At 47.3% G+C, this 19019-nt stretch overlaps 1 protein-coding gene across 3 annotated transcripts in view; it reads right to left on the bottom strand.

Annotated features, from left to right (window-relative positions):
• Positions 1–2220: 2220 nt before the first annotated feature.
• FAM83H (family with sequence similarity 83 member H) overlaps positions 2221–19019 on the bottom strand; it is a 37151-nt gene continuing 20352 nt past the window's right edge. For all 3 annotated transcript variants that reach the window (XM_061607304.1, XM_061607303.1, XM_061607305.1), the window contains exons 3-5: positions 10468–10632; positions 9153–9277; positions 2221–7896 (exon numbers count right to left, since the gene is read on the bottom strand). In XM_061607304.1, the coding sequence (XP_061463288.1) occupies positions 5247–7896; positions 9153–9277; positions 10468–10632 (2940 nt within the window). In that variant the 3' untranslated portion in view covers positions 2221–5246. The remainder of the gene's footprint in view (positions 7897–9152; positions 9278–10467; positions 10633–19019) is intronic.

Below are 19019 nucleotides of genomic sequence, written 5' to 3'. Positions count from 1 at the left end.
TATGAAGACCTCATTCAGCAGCTTCATGCAAATATTGGACAACATGGGGGACAGAATAAATCCCTGAGGGACTTTGTAACATAAATGCCATGGGACTGAAGTAAAGTTCCCCCAATACCATCTCTTAGAATTTGCCATCCAGCTAAGGGTAGAACCACTGAAATTTGATGCCTCCAATCTCCAGCCCAGAGAGAATACCATGGTTGGGATGGGTGGGGATTGTCTCTGTCCTGGTAAAGGTCATGCATCAAAATGACCAAGGCAATGTCAGTTTATTCTTTATTTATTATTTGATTTATATCCCGCCCTTCCTCGCAGCAGGAGCCCAGGGCTCATGATGAGAAATTCACACTGAAAAGATTTCATGAGGATAAAAAAAACCCCACAAATTGCAGCAGAAATGTGAACTGAATTTAAGGTTGGAGAAACGATGAGAGAACCAAACCTGGCAGATCTTCCCATCCTCAGTCATGACTGGAAGATGCATTTACCAAGTGAGTGTGAGGGTAGCTGAAGTCACTACAATGCTTCTTCCTTTGGATGGTTCTTGATTTCATCGATTTGTTATAGTTGGGCATGAAATCATAGAAGAGTTGGAAGGGGCCTACAAGGCCATTGAGTCCAGCCCCCTGCTCAGTGCAGGGATCCAAGTTAGAGCACACCTGACAGGTGGCTGTCCAGATGCATCTTGAAGGCCTCCAGTGTCGGAGAGCCCACCACCTCCCTAGGTAATTGGTTCCATTGTACCGCTCTAACAGGAAGTTTTTCCTGTTCAGCTGAAATCTAGCTTCCTGTAACTTGAGCCCATTGTTCCATGTGCTGCACTCTGGGACGACCGAGAAGAGATCCTGGCCCTCCAAAGAGTGCTATTATATCTCCCCTCAGGTTTCCCTTCTCAAGGATAAGCATGCCTAGTTCTTTCATTCTCTCCTCATAGGGCTTTGTTTCCAGTCCCCTAATCATCCTTGCAGCCTTCCTTTGAAGTGTGGTGTCCAGAACTGGATGCAATACTCAATCTTGAGGCCTAACCACTGCCAAATAGAGGGGAACCAGTACTTCACACAATTTGGAAACTATTAATGCAGCCTAAAATAGCATTTGCCTTTTTTGCAGCCACATGGCACTATTGGCTCATATTCTGTTGTGATCAACAATTCCAAGATCCTTCTCACATTGTGATCAACAACAATTCCAAGATCCTTCTATCCCCCATCTTATAACTGTGTATTTGGTTTCTTTTCTTTTGCAATTATCCCTGTTAAATTTCATTCTGTTGTTTTCAGCCCAATGCTCCAGCCTATCAAGATCCCTTTGAATTTTGTTTCTGTCCTCCAGGGTATTAGCTACTCCTCCCAATTATGTATCATCTGCAAATTTGATAAGCATTCCCTGCATCTCCTCATCCAAGTAATTAATAAAAATGTTGAAGAGCACTGAGCCCTGCGGTACCCCACTCATTACCTCCTCCCACTTTGAGAAGGAACCATGGATAAGCACTCCTTGAGTATGATTCTGTAGCCAACTGGGGATCTGTCTGATAGTTGTTCCATCCAGCCCACATTCACCTGGCTTGCTAATATGAATATCATTGGGGAACATTATCAAAAGTGTTGATGAAGTTGAGATATATTATGTCCTCAGCATTCCAGAGATTGACCGCTTTATAATCTGCTCCAGAATTTTCCAGAAATGTTGAGATTGGTCACAACTGATGCACTCTATTGAATATTTTCTTGTACATTTGAGGTGGATACCAGTGGCATCTCCCCAGAAGTCAGCATCAGGCTAATAAAGGCTTGAGAGGAGAATACTTGCAGCTTGGGGTACCTTTGGGTCACAGTCATGAGCGATGGCTTTGTATTGGTATAAGAGCTCACTCAGGCCAGACTGGGGGATTGGTGATACTGGAATGAAGTGCTGGGAAAGTGTGCACTAGTTAGCATTTGCAGGGTCAGGGTTTCTCAACAATGTGACCTCCCGCTCTTACATTTCACCTAGTCGAGGACTGGGAACTTGAGGCCCTCAGATGATGCTAAACTACAGTACTGATCATCCTTGACCATTCACCATACAGGCTGGGGCTGATCGTTGCAATCCCTGGAAGGCTCCAGGTGTTCCCCACCACACAACTCTTCCCATTGCCTGATCCCAAAAGAAAAATCAAGCTTCACAGCACTTGTTCTCCTTACTGCAGTCCAAATATACTACAAACTCTAGAACTGTATGTACATTTACATTCTTTATTCCAGTCAGAGCTTATTGTTGCTTTCAGTGCAGATGTGTGGACCTTCCTGATGTATCAGCAGTGAATGTTAGGGTAGGGCACCAAGTTAGAGTGCCCATTCTGTGCCCACTCCCCTCTGTTGCTACCTTCCCTCTGCGATGGCTTTGACTGGGCTGCCTCTGCCACCAGCTCTGACTGGCAGTTCCACAAGTCATGCTCCAGAAGTGGCTTCTCAATTTCAATCAATGGCTGAATATTACCCAACTGGCAATTTAAGCAACTTACATGATTTCAATTCATGCAGTGGACAAAACGGGGGCAAACCATACCTCAGAAGTTGGTCTAGGAAAGGCTGGCCCAAAGAAGCTCACACGCTGCATAGGAAGTCAAATGTTGGACACTCCACCTGGCAGCTCAGAACCATCTGCACTCAACAACCCAAACCAACTAGCATTAGCACCAGCAATGATGTCAAGAACATAAGAATAGCCCTGCAGTGGCATCAGACCAAAGGGGGTCCAAGCACTGGGTTTCCTGCAGAAGCCTTGGGGAAGCCCACAAGCAGGACATGAGAGTGATAGTTCTTCCCCGGTGATCCCTGGCAACTGGTCTTCCACCTCTGATCTTGGAGGTAGTAAATAGCTATCATGACCAGCAGTCAGTCACCAATATCCTTATCCTCTATGACTTTGTCTAAGTACCTTTGAAAGCCATCTACACCTGTTTTAGTTTATACAATAATAATAATAATAATGAGAAATGCCCCAATGGGGCCGAGCATGGTGGTTGCCCACACTGTGGGCCAGAAAAGGTGGCTTCCCACCCTACTGCTCCACGTGGGATTTGGAGGAAGGGGGCATGCCCCCCTTACGTTTGGGGAAGCTGCAATGGCTTGGAGTGACAGTTCCCAAGTAATCTAACCAAAATAAGAGACAGGACATTGTTCCCTCCTTTGCAGCAGCAGTTAGAGACTAACAGTGCTATCCTTTGCATGTTTACATGGAAGTAAACATTGCTGTGTTCAGTGGGGCTTCTTCCCCAGTAAGTGTAGGCACGTAAGATCAGGCTTTCAGCTGGTTTAGCCAGTCTTCCAAAGGCAGGGTGGAGGGAGAGGTGGTACGATGAGGAAATGAACTTTGAGGGGCTTCTCCCCACTCTACCCCACCCCACCCCCACCGTCTGACGTCCTGTGGAAATATTTTTCTCACCCTGAAAACAATCCTCACTACATGCCTTAAACTAGTGGTGGTTTATATACACACAGTTTTATTTTTATTTGCACATATAGTTCTTTCTCAGACATTCCTAATACAGCCACAGAGAATCCTAAGAACTGTAGTTTTTAAATGGTGTTGAGAACTGTATCTCTGTGAAGTCAGCCTCTTTTAACCACCTATTCAAGATGGCTAGCCGGTATAGCCCAGTGGGGAGGAAAGCCTGGCTGGGAGTCCAGAGTCTGCGAGTTCAAATCCCCACTCATGTCTCCTGGATAAAAAGGGCCAGCTAATGATCACCCCACAGTGAGTGGTTCAGGGGTCGTGCGCCCTGCCACCGGTGCAGCCGTGGGCAAGCTGCAGAGTCCCAAGGAGCCCAGTTGCCCCCCAGCTGGCAGTTGCAGACAAGGAAGGGGCTGGCTTGTGCAGCTGTGGCAAGCTGAGCAGGCTCTGGCCAGCTGGGGAGGACTAGCCTCAGAGGGAGGCAATGGGAAACCCCCTCTGAATACCGCTTACCATGAAAACCCTATTCATAGGGTTGCCATAAGTCGGGATCGACTTGAAGGCCGCCCAAGCGATTTAAGATGGCTATGCTCTGACTCCATAGTCAAATGCAGTATGCTTCCAAATATCAGTTGCTGGAAGCCGCAGAAGGGGAGAGTGCTCTTGCATTCAGGCCCTGCTTGTGGTCTTCTTATAGGTATCTGGTTGGCTACTGTGATAACAGGATGCTGGACTAGATGGGCCACTGGCCTCATCCAGGAGGGATTTCTTATGTTCTTAACAAACCAGTTTCCAGGATTCGCTGGGAGAAGTCATGACTGTTGAAGTGGTGTAAGAGTGTTTTACATGTGTGGCGTGGATGTTGCCCAAATCAGGATGAATGTTCAACAAATGGGTTGTCTGGAGGAACGCAGAGCCACAGAAAAGTGTATCAGGATGTGGGCTGGGGGGGAAGTGTGACAGGTGGGAGACCAGTGAGAAGAAGCTGCCTATCCTAAAAAGAAGCCCCATCTTCAGCAGAGCAGGACTGTTTCCTGCTCTTCCTATCCTCATCATGCCCAGCACTGCTGTTTACCTGTCCAGTTAGCTTTTTTCCTGCCAATGCCTCAAGGACGCCTCATCTGCCTAGTGATGGCTACATGGGCAGCGGCTGATGTCAACACCCTACAAGCTCTGCCAACCTAATTCTCAGCCCACCATGCCATCTTGAATGCTGCTGCTCACACCGATACCCTTCCTGCTACCTCCCAGGTGCCTTGTCCTCACACATAACATGAACAATCCCGGGGGGGGGATATCTGGTGGAAACAGTGGGTCCCACTGCTAGTCAAGTGGGCTTTTTCTGGTGCAGCAGCAGCAGCAGCAACAACGAAAGGCAAGAGGCACCTTCCTGCAGAGTGGCCAGCGATTCTTTCCTTGAGGTTGACCCTAAATCAGAGTAACCTTCTTGGGCAGGAAAAACTAGATCTCAACCCGAAAACAGCTCATTACCCACCAGCCCCAGAGATAAGTAGAAAGATTGTTTTTCACCTGTTGTCACAGAAAGCTGCTTTGATAGATGGTTATGGGTGCATTTCTCCCCAGCAAGCTGATGTTTAGCTTGCCATGGTGCCAGCTGTTGCCCCTTTTGGTCACACATCCAGTGGCCAGCACTTCCCCTGCCACCCAGCCACCAGCCCAGCCCACTTAACAGTTAGGATGGGTGGGTCAATGCAGTTGTCTTGACACAAGGGCCTCCCACCAGCATTTGTCCCAGGCAAAGCGGTTCTGGGACAGAGAGGTGAGCATGGGCAGCAACACTGGAGTCACTTCTTGGTTTTGAATGTGCCTAGGAGCTTGGGCATGAACTTTCCCATCTTCTTGTCTTTGGTGTCAGGCTCACATTCCTCTTCACCCTGTTCATCCTTCTTACAGAAGACTTCAAATCGGCTATAGACCCGCTTCTCTTTCCTCATGCTCTCCATCCTTTTCAGAAGGGAATCCCTGTCCCCAGAAGGGTCCCTCTGGAGGTTTCGCTTATGACTGCCAAAGCTCTCTGACCTGCTGATCCCTGTGCTTCTGTCATCACCTCTGTGGTCCAAGCCGGTGGCGGACTTGGACAGCTCAGGGTTGCTGGCACTTGGAAGCTGCCTGGCCAGCTCCGCTCGATTCTTCTGGCTGTTGGCAGAAATCTGCTCCAGAATGACCTTAGTGTCATCACGGAGGTTGCTGCTATAGAGGACATTGGCTGTGGAGGAGGGAAAGCGAGGCTGAGGGGTTTGACTCCCCTTGAGGAGAGGTGCTGCTGCTGAAGCCAGCTTTGGAGATTTCTCCTCCTCTTTAACCTCTTGGAAATCGCCTTTGGACAATCTCTTGAGGCCACCCAGGCTCTGCTTCTCTGGTTTCCAGCTCTCAGGGAGCGTTTCTTCTTCTGGCTTCTTCTCACCTTTGGGACTCAGAAGCTGCTTCAGCCTAAGGGATCCCTTTCTGAAAAACTCCCTTGGACTCTGTTCCTGCTTACAGCCTTCTTCCTCCGGCTTATTGAGGGAACTGTCAGAGCCATGAGTCTTGGTGGAAACTTCCAGTCCTGACATGGTGCTTGCCTGTGCTTGGGCAGCTCTCTTGAATTCTGCTTCAGCCAAATTGTGTGTGTCCCCTTTGAAGGAAAGCTTCTCTTTCCTTTCTGGAAGAGCAAGTTTCTGAGTTTCTCCAACAAATATAAGGCTCTCCTTCTCTGGAAGACTGGGCTTGTTGTCTATTGGATAGAACCGGGAAGATAACTTGTCCATTTTACTGCTCACCTGTGTTATGGGGTCCTTGCTAAGTGCATCTGTGAGCTGGCTGGCTGAGGTGGACTCTCCAAATGGCCCGTCTGACTCTGAGTGCAGCTTATAACTGCCACAGGAGTCTTTGGAGTCTGATACTCGGCTTTCCAAGATCTTGTACTGCACTGACTTAATGCATTTCTTCTCTGCCTTCTGGGATTCTTCCTGGTGGAAAGCAGACATGGCTTTAGTATGACTGACAGTTGTACTTTCTGAGTCTTTGCCCACAGTCTTATACTTCTCGAGTAACTCTGCAACTTTGGAAGCAGTGGTGGCCTTTACCATCTCGTTGTCTCTTGTCATCTCACTGGATGTCTGTTCTTTTTGAATCATCTGGACTTTCTCAGCTGAGGTGTTCTGCTGGTCTAACTTGGCAGCACTAAAAATAAGGGACGACCTGAGCCGTGAGCTCCTCTGGATCAAGGGGTTTATCCTGTTCCGGAAGGGATCTTGCTTCACCGCAGATGCCTCCTCAGCCAGTCTCTCAGCTGCAGCAAATTCTCTGGCACTTGCAAGCGGTAGTGGGGGTTTGAAAGAGGGGAGGAGGTCACTGGGGTATCTAGGGAGGGCCTCTGCAGGGCCAAGCACCTCATTATAGGCCTCTGACTCCACTGGCATTGGGAGCCCTTCCTCTCCTTGGTCTGACTGGCACCCACTCAGATAGGAGGAAATCCTCCAGTTGCGTAAGCCTGCTCTGTTCTCTTGTACTTTCTTGTCTTGATTTGCATCCTGCTCCTGGTCGTGCAGGAACAGCCTTTGCTCCAGGCTCTGCTTCTGTGTAGGGGATGTCTGGCACATGAACTTCTGCCCCATGTTGTGCCTTCTTTGAGATGCTAGCCCTAAAAGACCATTCTCTGCTGGATTAACTTGGTCAGAGCCATGTCTTACTTCCTTGGAAGAATTGGAAGGCACATAATCCAGCCGCAGTGGGTAGCCGTCCTGGGGAAAATTGGATTCCAGTTCTGGACCTCTGAAGCCATCTGCATAATCCTCCAGTTCATTGAACCCTGGTCTGCCTCCTCGTATTCTTTCAAAGAGCCCCTGGGGCCTGTTGGCACCCTGGGGGTGTTCAAACTGATACTGATAAAACTGGTCTTTCTGAAAATGGCTGGACTGCATTTTAAAATCATCCAGATTGCTCATGAACATCTGCCTGGAAAACTGCTTTGAAGAAGAAAAATTCTCAAAAGTCCCTTCTGCAAAACTGTGCCTTTTAAATGAGTCCATCTCCAGCTGCTTGGAGCGGAGAAAGCCCCGGGCAGGATCCATCTGGGAGTTCTCCATTTCAACCTTCTTGGAATACATCCGCATCGCTGACCCTTCCAAGGTGTGGCGCAGCATGTCATCTCTTCTGAAAGAAGACAGGAAAGACCTGTCCGGATCAACTCTGTCCATGAATGGTGAGAAAAGGTTGTCTTCCCGGGGAAAGAGCAGGTGGGGTTTCCTTGGGAAGAGAGACAAGTTGTTGCCATAGGGAGCCATGCCAAAGGGGGCCATGTGGGTCTCTGCCTTCATCAAGACATTGGCTGGAGGAATCAGCGGGTCTGACTGTGCAAAAAGAATGCGGAACTCCTCATCAAAGCTGGCCACCAACTCTCCCTGGAAGATATGAGCGATGCTCCGGTGGATCTTCTCAAAGGACCACATAAAGCTGTAGGGAAACAGGCATGAGAAGGATGTGTTACTGTTACAAGCAGCAACACTAACTTGCGTCACATACACGACCCTCCTCCAAATAACCACAGGAAGATGGGCATCTCTTGCTTCTATTAGGCCAATCTCCAGAAGTGCCCCTACCAGAGAGGTCCTGATTTCGTAGTGGCACCCCTCTGTGGCACTCCCTCCCCAGAGATATTTGCCCAGTTTGACCTAACTTTGTTGAACTGCAGGTGCCAGGTTAAAATGACTGTATCTGCCTGTGCTTTCAAGGAACAGAGGGTCGCGATGGGCTTCTATTGAACTTTAAATATCTTGTTGGTTATCTCTAGTTCCATGCCACTCACATAGTGTCTGTTTTTTAAAGTTAAAGGATACTTTTTAGTGATGCTGTATTAATGTTGAAAGCCCTCTGAACGTTCTTCAAATTAAGAGGCAGTATATAAATATTCTACATTTCATCCCAGAGATAACGATGTCTCTGCCATTGGTGTCTCCTGTTATTATTTTTCAATTCACTTGCTGTTTTCTGTGTTTTTTAAAGCAGTTTTTATTACATATATTGAATGAATGAATGAATGAATGTTTATTTCGGCCCATGACCAGCAAGTGTTACGTATGTTGCCGAGACATATATGTGGAACATCATTATAATAATAATAATAATGATAATAATAATAATAATGATAATGATGATAATAATGATAATAATAATGATGATGATGATGATAATAATGATAATAATAAAGGGTGTACAAAGCCAAAGTGTAATTTATGGAGAATTTCAGTCTGAGGATCTGACATTTTTTAAAACCATGAAGTCTGTGTAGGAAATACCAAATGGGCAGCACACCATATAATTAAGGCACAGAACTCAGGCACAGGGAAATGGTGGACAGCTGAATTCTTTCCCACCATCCACCTTCAGAGGTTCAATCTGGACATAGTTGGCTGGGATGCCCTGATTGCATCAGCCCAATCACTTCATGAGATGGATGGATCTCTGCTCAGTCTCCTGGCTTAGAGTCCTGGCCAGGAATTCAGAAACAGTCCCCCATAGGTGAGTCAGCCTTACCTTCCCCTGGGCAAACCGTACACACACTTTCCATCCTAAGGATCCTCCTTTTGGATAGGTGGATGGGAATTCATGCCTCTTCCTCCTTTCCAAGTCCTCAACTGCCCAGGCAGCTGCCTCCGCTTAGGTCAGCAAGGTACAAACCCACCAGCAGTCACTTGCTGTCCTCCACTCACCTGTAGCTGCCGCTCAGCACCACCATGCAATCCACCAGCAGGAACTTCTCCTTCACGTGCCCCTTGAGGGACATCCCTGTGCGACAGTAGTAAGTGGGACCAGAAACTGTCCGCACCCGCAGGAACTGCAAGGCAACCAAAATATCAGGCAGCAGGTCCCCAAGGATGGTCTTCCCACTCCCCCCCCATGTCTGCTCATCATTTATCATCAGGCTTCCAAGGGATGGGGCGGCAACTACGGTCTCAATTTTCACATGCCATTTCTCCCCCCACCCCAGATCAACCTCAACCTCCCAGGCTCCCATCTGTGTCTGTTTTGGCCCCCAAAGAGAACAAGATCCCCCCCGTCAGCTCAAGAGGACTGAGTTAAACTGAGTTTTGATTTTGCCCAAGAAACTCTCCTCTACAGAAAGAATAAATGATCTCTTCTCAGCCAAATGCTTCCCCGGGTCCCAAGATCAGAAAGGTGGTGGTGGGGGAGCCAGGCTGAGACTGAAGGGGTTTGCAGGGATGAGCGTGGGCTGAAAAATGAGAGGTTTGCCTTTAGTTTTTCATCTTGGCCAACATCTGGAAGAGCTTTGGGTTGACAAAAGAGATTCTAGACTCTTCACAGGTACACACCAGACTCTGTCATCTAGGAATCAGATGGATCCCATTTTCCCCATATTCTGTTCTTCCTTATCTCTGATAATTGGCACATAAGCTGTAATCCTATGTCCACTTGGCTACTTCAGGGGTTGGCAACTTTTTTGGGTACATTTGTCAACTGGAGAAACTGTTGTGGGCAACACACACACACACTGAGCTTACTCTATTGAATGCAGTAGAACTCACTCATATTTCAAGCCTAATTTCAATGGGGAGAGGGAAAGGGTCCCAGTGGGCACCAGAGAAGGTCTCTCCGGCCACCCATGGGCACCATGTTGGCAACCCCTGATCTAGATGCATACATTGCGTAGTAATATATGTTAGACTGCGATGAAAGGGTTGTCCACTGAGTGGGACAGAAGGATGAATGGGACAATTCTGTGGCTTCTGTACCTACAAAGGCAGTGGCCACTTGCTCATGTTTATAGGTTTGAAAAGGCTCTAGAGATGGAGACGGGGTGGTGTGGTGTGGGGAACACTGGGCTTCCCTGGGCAGTAAAAGCCAGGTCTGAAGATGGCTCAGAGTGGGCTTCCTTATGTCTTGGAGCTGCTGGGAATCTGGGGCATAGACATGCACCCAGTCTCCTGCTGCCACCGTACCCCATGATCAGCATCTGTCCTGCTCTTGCCCCTTCTCAGCTAGCCACCCGCCCACTGCTGCACTCACTTCCACATAGTTGAGGTTGACTCTGCACTTGGCCGCCATGTCCAGAAAGAGCTGTTTATTCATCTCATCCAGCAGGATGTAGACAGGAACTCTGCGGGCTGCTGCATCCAGCACCTCACTCAGCAGGTCTACATCAGTGAAAATGTCCATCACTATGGCAACTACCTGGGAGGGAAGGTAAAAAGGCAGGTGAACACCTCAGTCTGACACATCTGCTGACTTCAACCCGTTCCATTTTTAAAAGCCAGAGGCTGGCCCGCTTTCCTTCCTCAGAACACCCTCAGCTACCAAGGAAGGGGTTTAGCTAGGAGACTCCCACCACCTACCCTTGAGAGGGAGCCAGTGGGGAGGGGAGATCTGCCCACCCCGGATAAGCCTCTCCATAGTTGTAGTAAGGATATTTATATGTTTTAGTGCTTTGTTTGCCGCCCTAGGCTCCTGCTGGGAGGAAGGGCGGGATACAAATTAAATAATAAATAAATAAATATATACCACTTTCCCACAAACACATTTGTGCTCAAAGTCGTTCACTCAAAAAATAGTGGAAACACAGTAACCATATAACCATAAATCGATCCTAAAAGCTATACCACTACAACATAAGGTCTTCTCTGTTGTGGCCCCCTTGAGTGTGGAAAGCCTTCAGGGGCCTACCTTGTGTTTCAGTACCAGGGAAAGACCTGGCTGTTGACTCAGACATTTGCGTAGTGGTTAAGGTGTTGGACTACGACCTGGGAGACCAGGGTTCGAATCCCCACATAACCATGAAGCTCACTGGGTGACCTTGGGCCAGTCACTGCCTCTCAGCCTCATGAAAACCCTATTCATAGGGTCGCCATAAGCTGGAATCGACTTGAAGGCAGTACATTTACATTTTGACTACAGTTTAGTACTGGTTGTCTACCTCTTCTGTTTTCAGGGCTTTGCTGCTGATTGATGGTTTCATTATCAGCTGATGTGTTTGTATATGATATGGACCATGCAGTGGCATCAATTGATATAGGACAGGTAAGAAATATTTCAGTAAAACAATTAGCAGTTCATTTAAAATACATCAAAAAGTGAGCATAAAGCAAATAGGTCAATTAATAAATGTTTATGTAGTTGTTTATAATGTAAATAAAATGATGCTGTTTTATTTTACTTAGAGTGTGTGTGTGTGCGCGTGTGTAATTTCTTCATAAACATATTTGTATACTGCTATTCTGGCCTTCTTTATGGTGAAACTGAGTTCTGGCACCTTTTTTTGCTGCTGTGCTGCCATTCAGGCAGGCGAGTGGAAGGAACAGCATGGACAGAGATTATGTAAGGGTAGGATGCACTCAGTTTCCATACTTACCTGCCCAAACTATACCAGTCATAGGCCTGGACTGTGTCTGAACTAGACCATCTAGAAACCCTCTGGAAAAGCTTCATTGGTTGATGACAACTTGATTCTGCTGACAATGCAAAATAGTACGGCAGAGGGAACTAAGCAGACCATCCTGCTGATTGCAGAGTATCCACTGGACACAACTGCCAATCCGACTCTCGCTCTGCTCTGACTCCAGAGTGGAGCAACTTGTGCAAAGTTTATTACTGCTTTGTTGTGGAATTGTTTTTAATAAATCACATAAGGCCAAATATCAGTATATTTCTCTCATTCAAAGGTATTTTTCATGCAATCAGTACGTCAGCATATATTTCAGTAGAGAGCCTGGCTGGGAGTCCAGAGTCTGTGAGCTCAAATCCCCGCTTGTGTCTCCTGGGTGTCAAGGGCCAGCTAAAGATCACCCCACAGTGAGTGGCTCAGGGGTCACGTGCCCTGCAGCCGTGGGCAAGCGGCATAGTCCCAAGGAGCCCAGTTGCCCCCCAGCTGGCAATTGCAGACAAGGAAGGGGCTGGCTGTGCAGCTGTGGCAAGCTGAGCAGGCCCTAGCCAGCTGGGAAGGACTAGACTCGGAGGGAGGCAATGGTAAACCCCCTCTGAATACCGCTTACAATGAAATTACTATTTGTAGGGTCACCATAAGTTGGGATCAACTTGAAGGCAGTCCACTTCTATTTTTTCATATATCAGCAAGAATTTTAATTCCAAGCTGTACAATGATAGGTAAAGCATGAGAACAATAGAATCATAGAATAGTAGAGTTGGAAGGGGCCTATAAGGCCATCAAGACTAACCCCCTGCTCAATGCAGGAATCCAAATCAAAGCATTCCCAACAGATGGCTGTCCAGCTGCCTCTTGAACGCCTCCTGTTGTTATGTGCCTTCAAGTTGATTATGACTTATTACCTTGAGGGGGAAAAGAATCTAGCAATTTCCAAAGATGGACTAGATCCCAGCAGAAGGCCAGTAACTCCCAGCTGATTCCTCCACCCTCTGCCTCCATTGCTTCCCTGTTGTGAGGGGCTCTGCCCCTGCACCCGGCCAGGCTCTCCTCCCCGCTGCTGGGTATGAAGGGCCAGCTAAAGATCACCCCACAGTGAGTGGCTCAGGGGTCACGTGCCCTGCAGCGGTGGGCAAGCTGCATAGTCCCAAGGAGCCCAGTTGCCCCCCAGCTGGCAGTTGCGGACAAGGAAGGGGCTGGCTGTGCAGCTGTGGCAAGCTGAGCAGGCCCTAGCCAGCTGGGAAGGACTAGACTCGGAGGGAGGCAATGGTAAACCCCCTCTGAATACCGCTTACAATGAAATTACTATTTGTAGGGTCACCATAAGTTGGGATCAACTTGAAGGCAGTCCACTTCTATTTTTTCATATATCAGCAAGAATTTTAATTCCAAGCTGTACAATGATAGGTAAAGCATGAGAACAATAGAATCATAGAATAGTAGAGTTGGAAGGGGCCTATAAGGCCATCAAGACTAACCCCCTGCTCAATGCAGGAATCCAAATCAAAGCATTCCCAACAGATGGCTGTCCAGCTGCCTCTTGAACGCCTCCTGTTGTTATGTGCCTTCAAGTTGATTATGACTTATTACCTTGAGGGGGAAAAGAATCTAGCAATTTCCAAAGATGGACTAGATCCCAGCAGAAGGCCAGTAACTCCCAGCTGATTCCTCCACCCTCTGCCTCCATTGCTTCCCTGTTGTGAGGGGCTCTGCCCCTGCACCCGGCCAGGCTCTCCTCCCCGCTGCTGGGTATGAAGGGCCAGCTAAAGATCACCCCACAGTGAGTGGCTCAGGGGTCACGTGCCCTGCAGCGGTGGGCAAGCTGCATAGTCCCAAGGAGCCCAGTTGCCCCCCAGCTGGCAGTTGCGGACAAGGAAGGGGCTGGCTGTGCAGCTGTGGCAAGCTGAGCAGGCCCAAGCCAGCTGGGGAGGACTAGCATCGGAGGGAGGCAATGGTAAACCCCCTCTGAATACCGCTTACCATAAAACCCTATTCATAGGGTCGCCATAAGTCAGGATCAACTTGAAGGCAGTCCTTTTCCATTTCATATGACACTCACACAAACACAAGGACACACACAAACACCCCCCTCTCTCCCCCACCCCCACATTTCATCCGTATATGATTTTACAACTGAAATAACATGACAACACAGCAATTACTGAGGAGACAGGGGATATTAATTTTGTGGGGAGTGGGGGTGGGTGGACTGAATTAAATATCTAAGTCTCTCAAGATGAGCCGCCTCTGCACTACGAAGTTCTCATCCTCCTCCAGAGAGGAATTGAAAAAAAAATCAAGTTGAAACTAAGAGCTGTGAGAGAAGGTGGGTGGCCATAAGAGCCCCTTCACCCATCCAGTCACTGGCCTTGTGAGGGACCGCAACCCCACTGCTTTCAAACTTCAGTGTCCTCATGCGGGCCCGGAGGGACTCTGTGATGTCACACCAATTTGATGTGACAATGGAGGGGGCAAGATGACCACTTCTTCTCTTGGGACTTGCATTCCAGGCCAACAGAGACGGTTCCATCAAAGCAGTCATGGAGGGAATCGAGGTTCCGGAAACCCATGCCTCCTCACATGCCCCCTGCCTGGCCACAGCCCTCTCCCAAAACATCATCGAATATAACTAGTTGTGTTGAGGGCGCTCCCTGGTGTGGTTCACATTCAGGGACACATATGGAGAGAGCCAGAGGCCCAGGAGGTGGGTCACTGTCATCTTCCCCGTGTTGTGGGGTCCTGCGAAGACAAGGCACCGCTTCTAGGGCTTTGAGAGCACCAGAGCTCTGAAAACTTTAGTGAAGAATTTGATGGGTTTGCAAGGGAGCCATGCCCTTACAACTTGCGGGGCCGCTTTGACCCCTTGGAGCTGCTCTGCGGACAGTTCATAGAGTTGGCCGAAGATCCGTTCAAAGTTCCTCAGGGCCATCTCCACCCTGCTCTCCACTGCCATCATTATATGCTGCTGGCCCAGGAATGCCGTCACATTTCATTTTTTCATTGGGATTTTAGTAGTCCTGGCAATATCGCAATAGATTCAGGACACAGACTTATATCTCGCTGTCCTTCCGTTTGTCTGGAAGCCTTCTGTGTGCTGCCTCGGCCTCCCAAGTCTGGCCTGTTGGGCCTAGTTGCCACCAGCCTCGGAGTTGCTCTGATCTTGTGCTGCTGCAACTGCTATGAACTGACAGAAGAAGAGTTTGAGAAGGACGAGAAACCGGCAGCACAGAAGAAAGAGTTGGGCCTGTCCTGTGATATATTTCTAAACAGAGAGAACTAACAGTGAATCATTGCTGTAAGAACTCTGCAGATCCAGGACTGAGTTCTGCTGAAGGGCTGAGGAAGAAGAAGATGACGACGACTTTCATGGGCAGAGGAGAACCGTCACTACAGCTTCTGGAGGAAGTTTTGGAGTTCTTTGCTGGCTAGGACAAGCACAAGCCAATATCTGTATCTGACAGAGCTGTTTTTAGTCAAGAATAGAGTGCAGGGCATGGTTATCCCGGTGTCTTGTGCTTTTTTACCATATGTATGCCCCTCACCCCTGCCTGAACCCATAAATACCCAAACAATAATACCTTGTGGTGTCAAGAGTTGTCCTGTTTCTTCTGTGAACTAACAGCAGTCAGTACTGAAAGTCTGCATTGCAGGCCTTGTTGAGTGCAGGGTAAAATGGACTAGTTTTAAGCCACCAACTGAGTGGGGCTTATCAGGCAATCTTGGTGAAAACAGGAGAAGCCCAGTGTTTGAGAGGTGCCGGTTTTGGCAGCACAAGTTTAATGAGGCAGCAGGAGCAAACAGGTAACTTTCAGGATGATCCAATGGTCCTTGCACTAGTGTGTCACTGAGTTGGGTTTTTCATTGGTGCAAGAGCCACTTGATTATCCTGTTAATTAGTGAACTAAGGCAGATTCATAAATGAATCATTGCTGTATAGTAGGTAAGAACTACTGACTCCTGTGAAGAAAATTCACAGATACAGGGAGTAAGCATGGAGCAAAGCGTGCTCTGTGTTCTTCAGTGTGGTGTCCAGTGGGGAATTTGTGCAGTTGGAAAGCCTTTTTTGTGCAGTTGGAAAGGCTCTCTCTTGACTTGTGGTGCCTTTCTCTTAAGTTGTAGTGTGAGGGGGTAGATTTTTTGTGGCTTTCCGGCCCCGTTCTCCTCACCTTTCTCACCAATTTGTGGAGGTCAGGCTGTGAGCTGGACTAGATGGGCCATTGGCCTGATGTAGCAGGCTCTTATGTCTTATGTTCACTGCTCAGCTAATCCCAAACCAAAACTTTCCATCTCCCATCTATCTCCAAGCAGCAGAACAATGTGGATGTTGTGGAATCATCTTATTAAATGCAAGTAGAGATTCCTCATTGGTGAGATAGGTGCACTTTGTACACGATCTTCCCATTTATTTCTGAGGCCGATATTGCCTAATAATACCTGGACATTTTCCTTCTCAGGAAGCCAATTGGCAAAAGCATTGTCTTTACTTTAAAAAAAAAAGCCAACCCTCCAGAAGATCTGGGGAGCTAATTTAAATTGTCTTTGCCACAGGCTGATTGCATGGTACTGGGTATATATTACTCTGGTTCACTTTCAACCAAGGAGGTAGCCAACTAGCCCTGGCTTATGGCAGAAACAAAACAATAGTTCAGTAGCACTTTAAAGGCTTGCAAATGAATTATTACATGTATACAGCTTTCACATATTACCAAGAATGATAAAGTAGGCTGTATTATTATCATTGTTTGCTAAAATCGCACTACGATCTACTTTACAGGATTGTTTTGAAGCTAAAAAGAGCATGAAAACACTTTGGCAACTCTAAAATTCTATTTCAAAATGCAGGGTGGTGTAGATGACAACTCAGTGCACAGAGCCTGTATGTAGTACAGGAATATGGATTGCACCCTGCTTGCACACCCCACCAAGGCAGCCCTTCTTAGCAGACAGCCAAACATTGGATTTGCTGGGGACCTACATGTGAAGTCCAGTATTTGTAGGCCTTAATAGCCTAGTTGTGTCCCAGCCAAACTTTTTTTTCTTTGATTTTTAGGGTGGGTTATTTCAAGTCCTGTCTCTCTAATCTGATTTGGATTCCTGCATTGAGCAGGGGGTTGGACTCAATGGCCTTGTAGGCCCTTTCCAACTCTACTATTCTATGATTCTATGATCTATTAGGATTCTTTAAGAGTGTCAACAAACATACAGGTGATCCAGTAGACATAGTGTACTTAGATTTTCAAAAAGCGTTTGACAAGGCTTCACATCAAAGACTACTGAGTAAGCTTAGCAGTCATGGAATAAGAGGAGAGGTCCTCTTTTGAATCAGGAATTGGTTAAGTAGCAGGAAGCAGAGAGGAAGAATAAATGGACAGTTCTCCCAGTGGAGGGCTGTAGAAAGTGGAGTCCCTCAAGGATCGGAATTAGGACCTGGGCTTTTCAACTTGCTCGTAAATAATCTAGCGTATGGGGTAAACAGTGAGGTGGCCAAGTTTGCTAATAACACTAAATTGTTCAGGCTTGTTAAAACAAAAAGGGATTGCGAAGAGCTCCAGAAAGACTTTCCCCCAAATGACTGAATGGATGGTAAAATGGCAAATGCAATTCAATGTAAAAAAGTGTAAAGTGATGCATATTGGAGCAAAAAATCTTAATTTCACATACACACTCATGGGGTCTGAACTGGGAAAATTCTGGAGCAGATTATAAAGCGGTTAATCTGTAAACCCCTTGAAAACAATGCACTGATTATTAGAAGCCAACACGGATTAAGTCCTGCCAGACTAATTTATCTCATTTTTTTTATCAGGTAACCTTCCTGGGAGACTGTGGGAATGCTGTGGACATAATATATCTCAGCTTCAGCAAAGCTTCTGACAGAGCGTCCCATGATATTCTGATTTGCAAGCTAGCTGAATGTGGGCTGGGTGGAACAACTATCAGGGGGATCCACAGTTGGCTACAGAATCACACTCAAAGTGTGGTTCCTTCTCAAACTGGGGGGAGGTAATGAGCACGGTACCACAGGGCTCAATCCTGGGACCAGTGCTCCTAAGCCTGCAAAATATAAATATTTTGCTCAGCAGACTTGCTTATTTAATAAAGTAAGAATTTAGGAGGGTGGCTTGGGAGAGAGCAGACCTGATCTCAGAAGAGGATTCTCATTACGGCAAACCGGGGTAGTACCCTGCCTGCCAGAGCACCCCAGCCATGCCCCCCATGTACAAGTCAGAAGCTGCACGCATTCGCTTGAGATCCATTGTAATTTGCTTATCTCTCCTGTTGGCTGCTTTTGCACCTGAGATCTCTCTCCTATCTTCTTCTATGTATGTGTCTCATCTAAACTCATGTATGCAGATTTGGCGGCAGGGCAGGGGGGGGATATCTGTACATAAGGAACTTTCCAGGCAGAGCGGCAGAAAGGAATGTTCTGCTTTATGGCTCAGCTTTGCTGTGAATGAATGGTCGCCCTAGGCCAACCAGGATACTGCTGCTGTTAGTTAGTAAGGGCATTTGTGAGGGACTCCCCCATCCAATACAGATGTTGCTTTTCAGGGTGTTGTTGTAGCTATGGAGTGCACCTAATGGAGTTCCTCAGTCTCCATGACATCAACCATTCAATTATATTGCAATCAATGAGAATTTGCAGCATTCCTCATGAACCTATGAACATTTATTCAGATCAGAAGTCCTGTGTTCAGGGGGATACTTCCAAGTATGAGTAGGGTGCCCTCCCTAAGTTCCACTGATTTAGCTGGGACTTGAGCATGCCCAATACTCACAGAATATTAAAGCACAGTGTCCTATGTTTGTCTAATCAGCCATAATTTCCCTTGAATTCAGTGAGGTTATTCCTGGGTAAGTACTCATGAAAGGGGGGACAGGTGAAGACAGGAATGGAGTGGGGGGCAGGGATGGCCAGATGCAAAGACAACAGCTGAGTCCTTCCACTTCCTTGAATAGTTGTGTAGAAGAAGAAACTTCAGTTCATTCAGTCTGGTGGGCCCAGCTCTATGGAACTCCCTCCCACTAAAAATCTGGCAGGCACCATCCCAGCTAAGTTAAAAGAGTTTTATTTCAGGAAACCTTTGCACTATGAATGCTGTTCTTATGTTTAGTTTTTTTATTTAAAAGCTTATTATGCAATCTGCAACCTGCTGAAATGCCATTTGCTACACAAAGTGTA

The sequence above is a fragment of the Rhineura floridana genome, chromosome 1 (assembly GCF_030035675.1).
Source record: "Rhineura floridana isolate rRhiFlo1 chromosome 1, rRhiFlo1.hap2, whole genome shotgun sequence".
Lineage (NCBI taxonomy): Eukaryota > Metazoa > Chordata > Lepidosauria > Squamata > Rhineuridae > Rhineura > Rhineura floridana.
The sequence above is the reverse complement of the archived record's forward strand: the minus strand, read 5'-3'. Positions and strand labels throughout refer to the sequence as shown.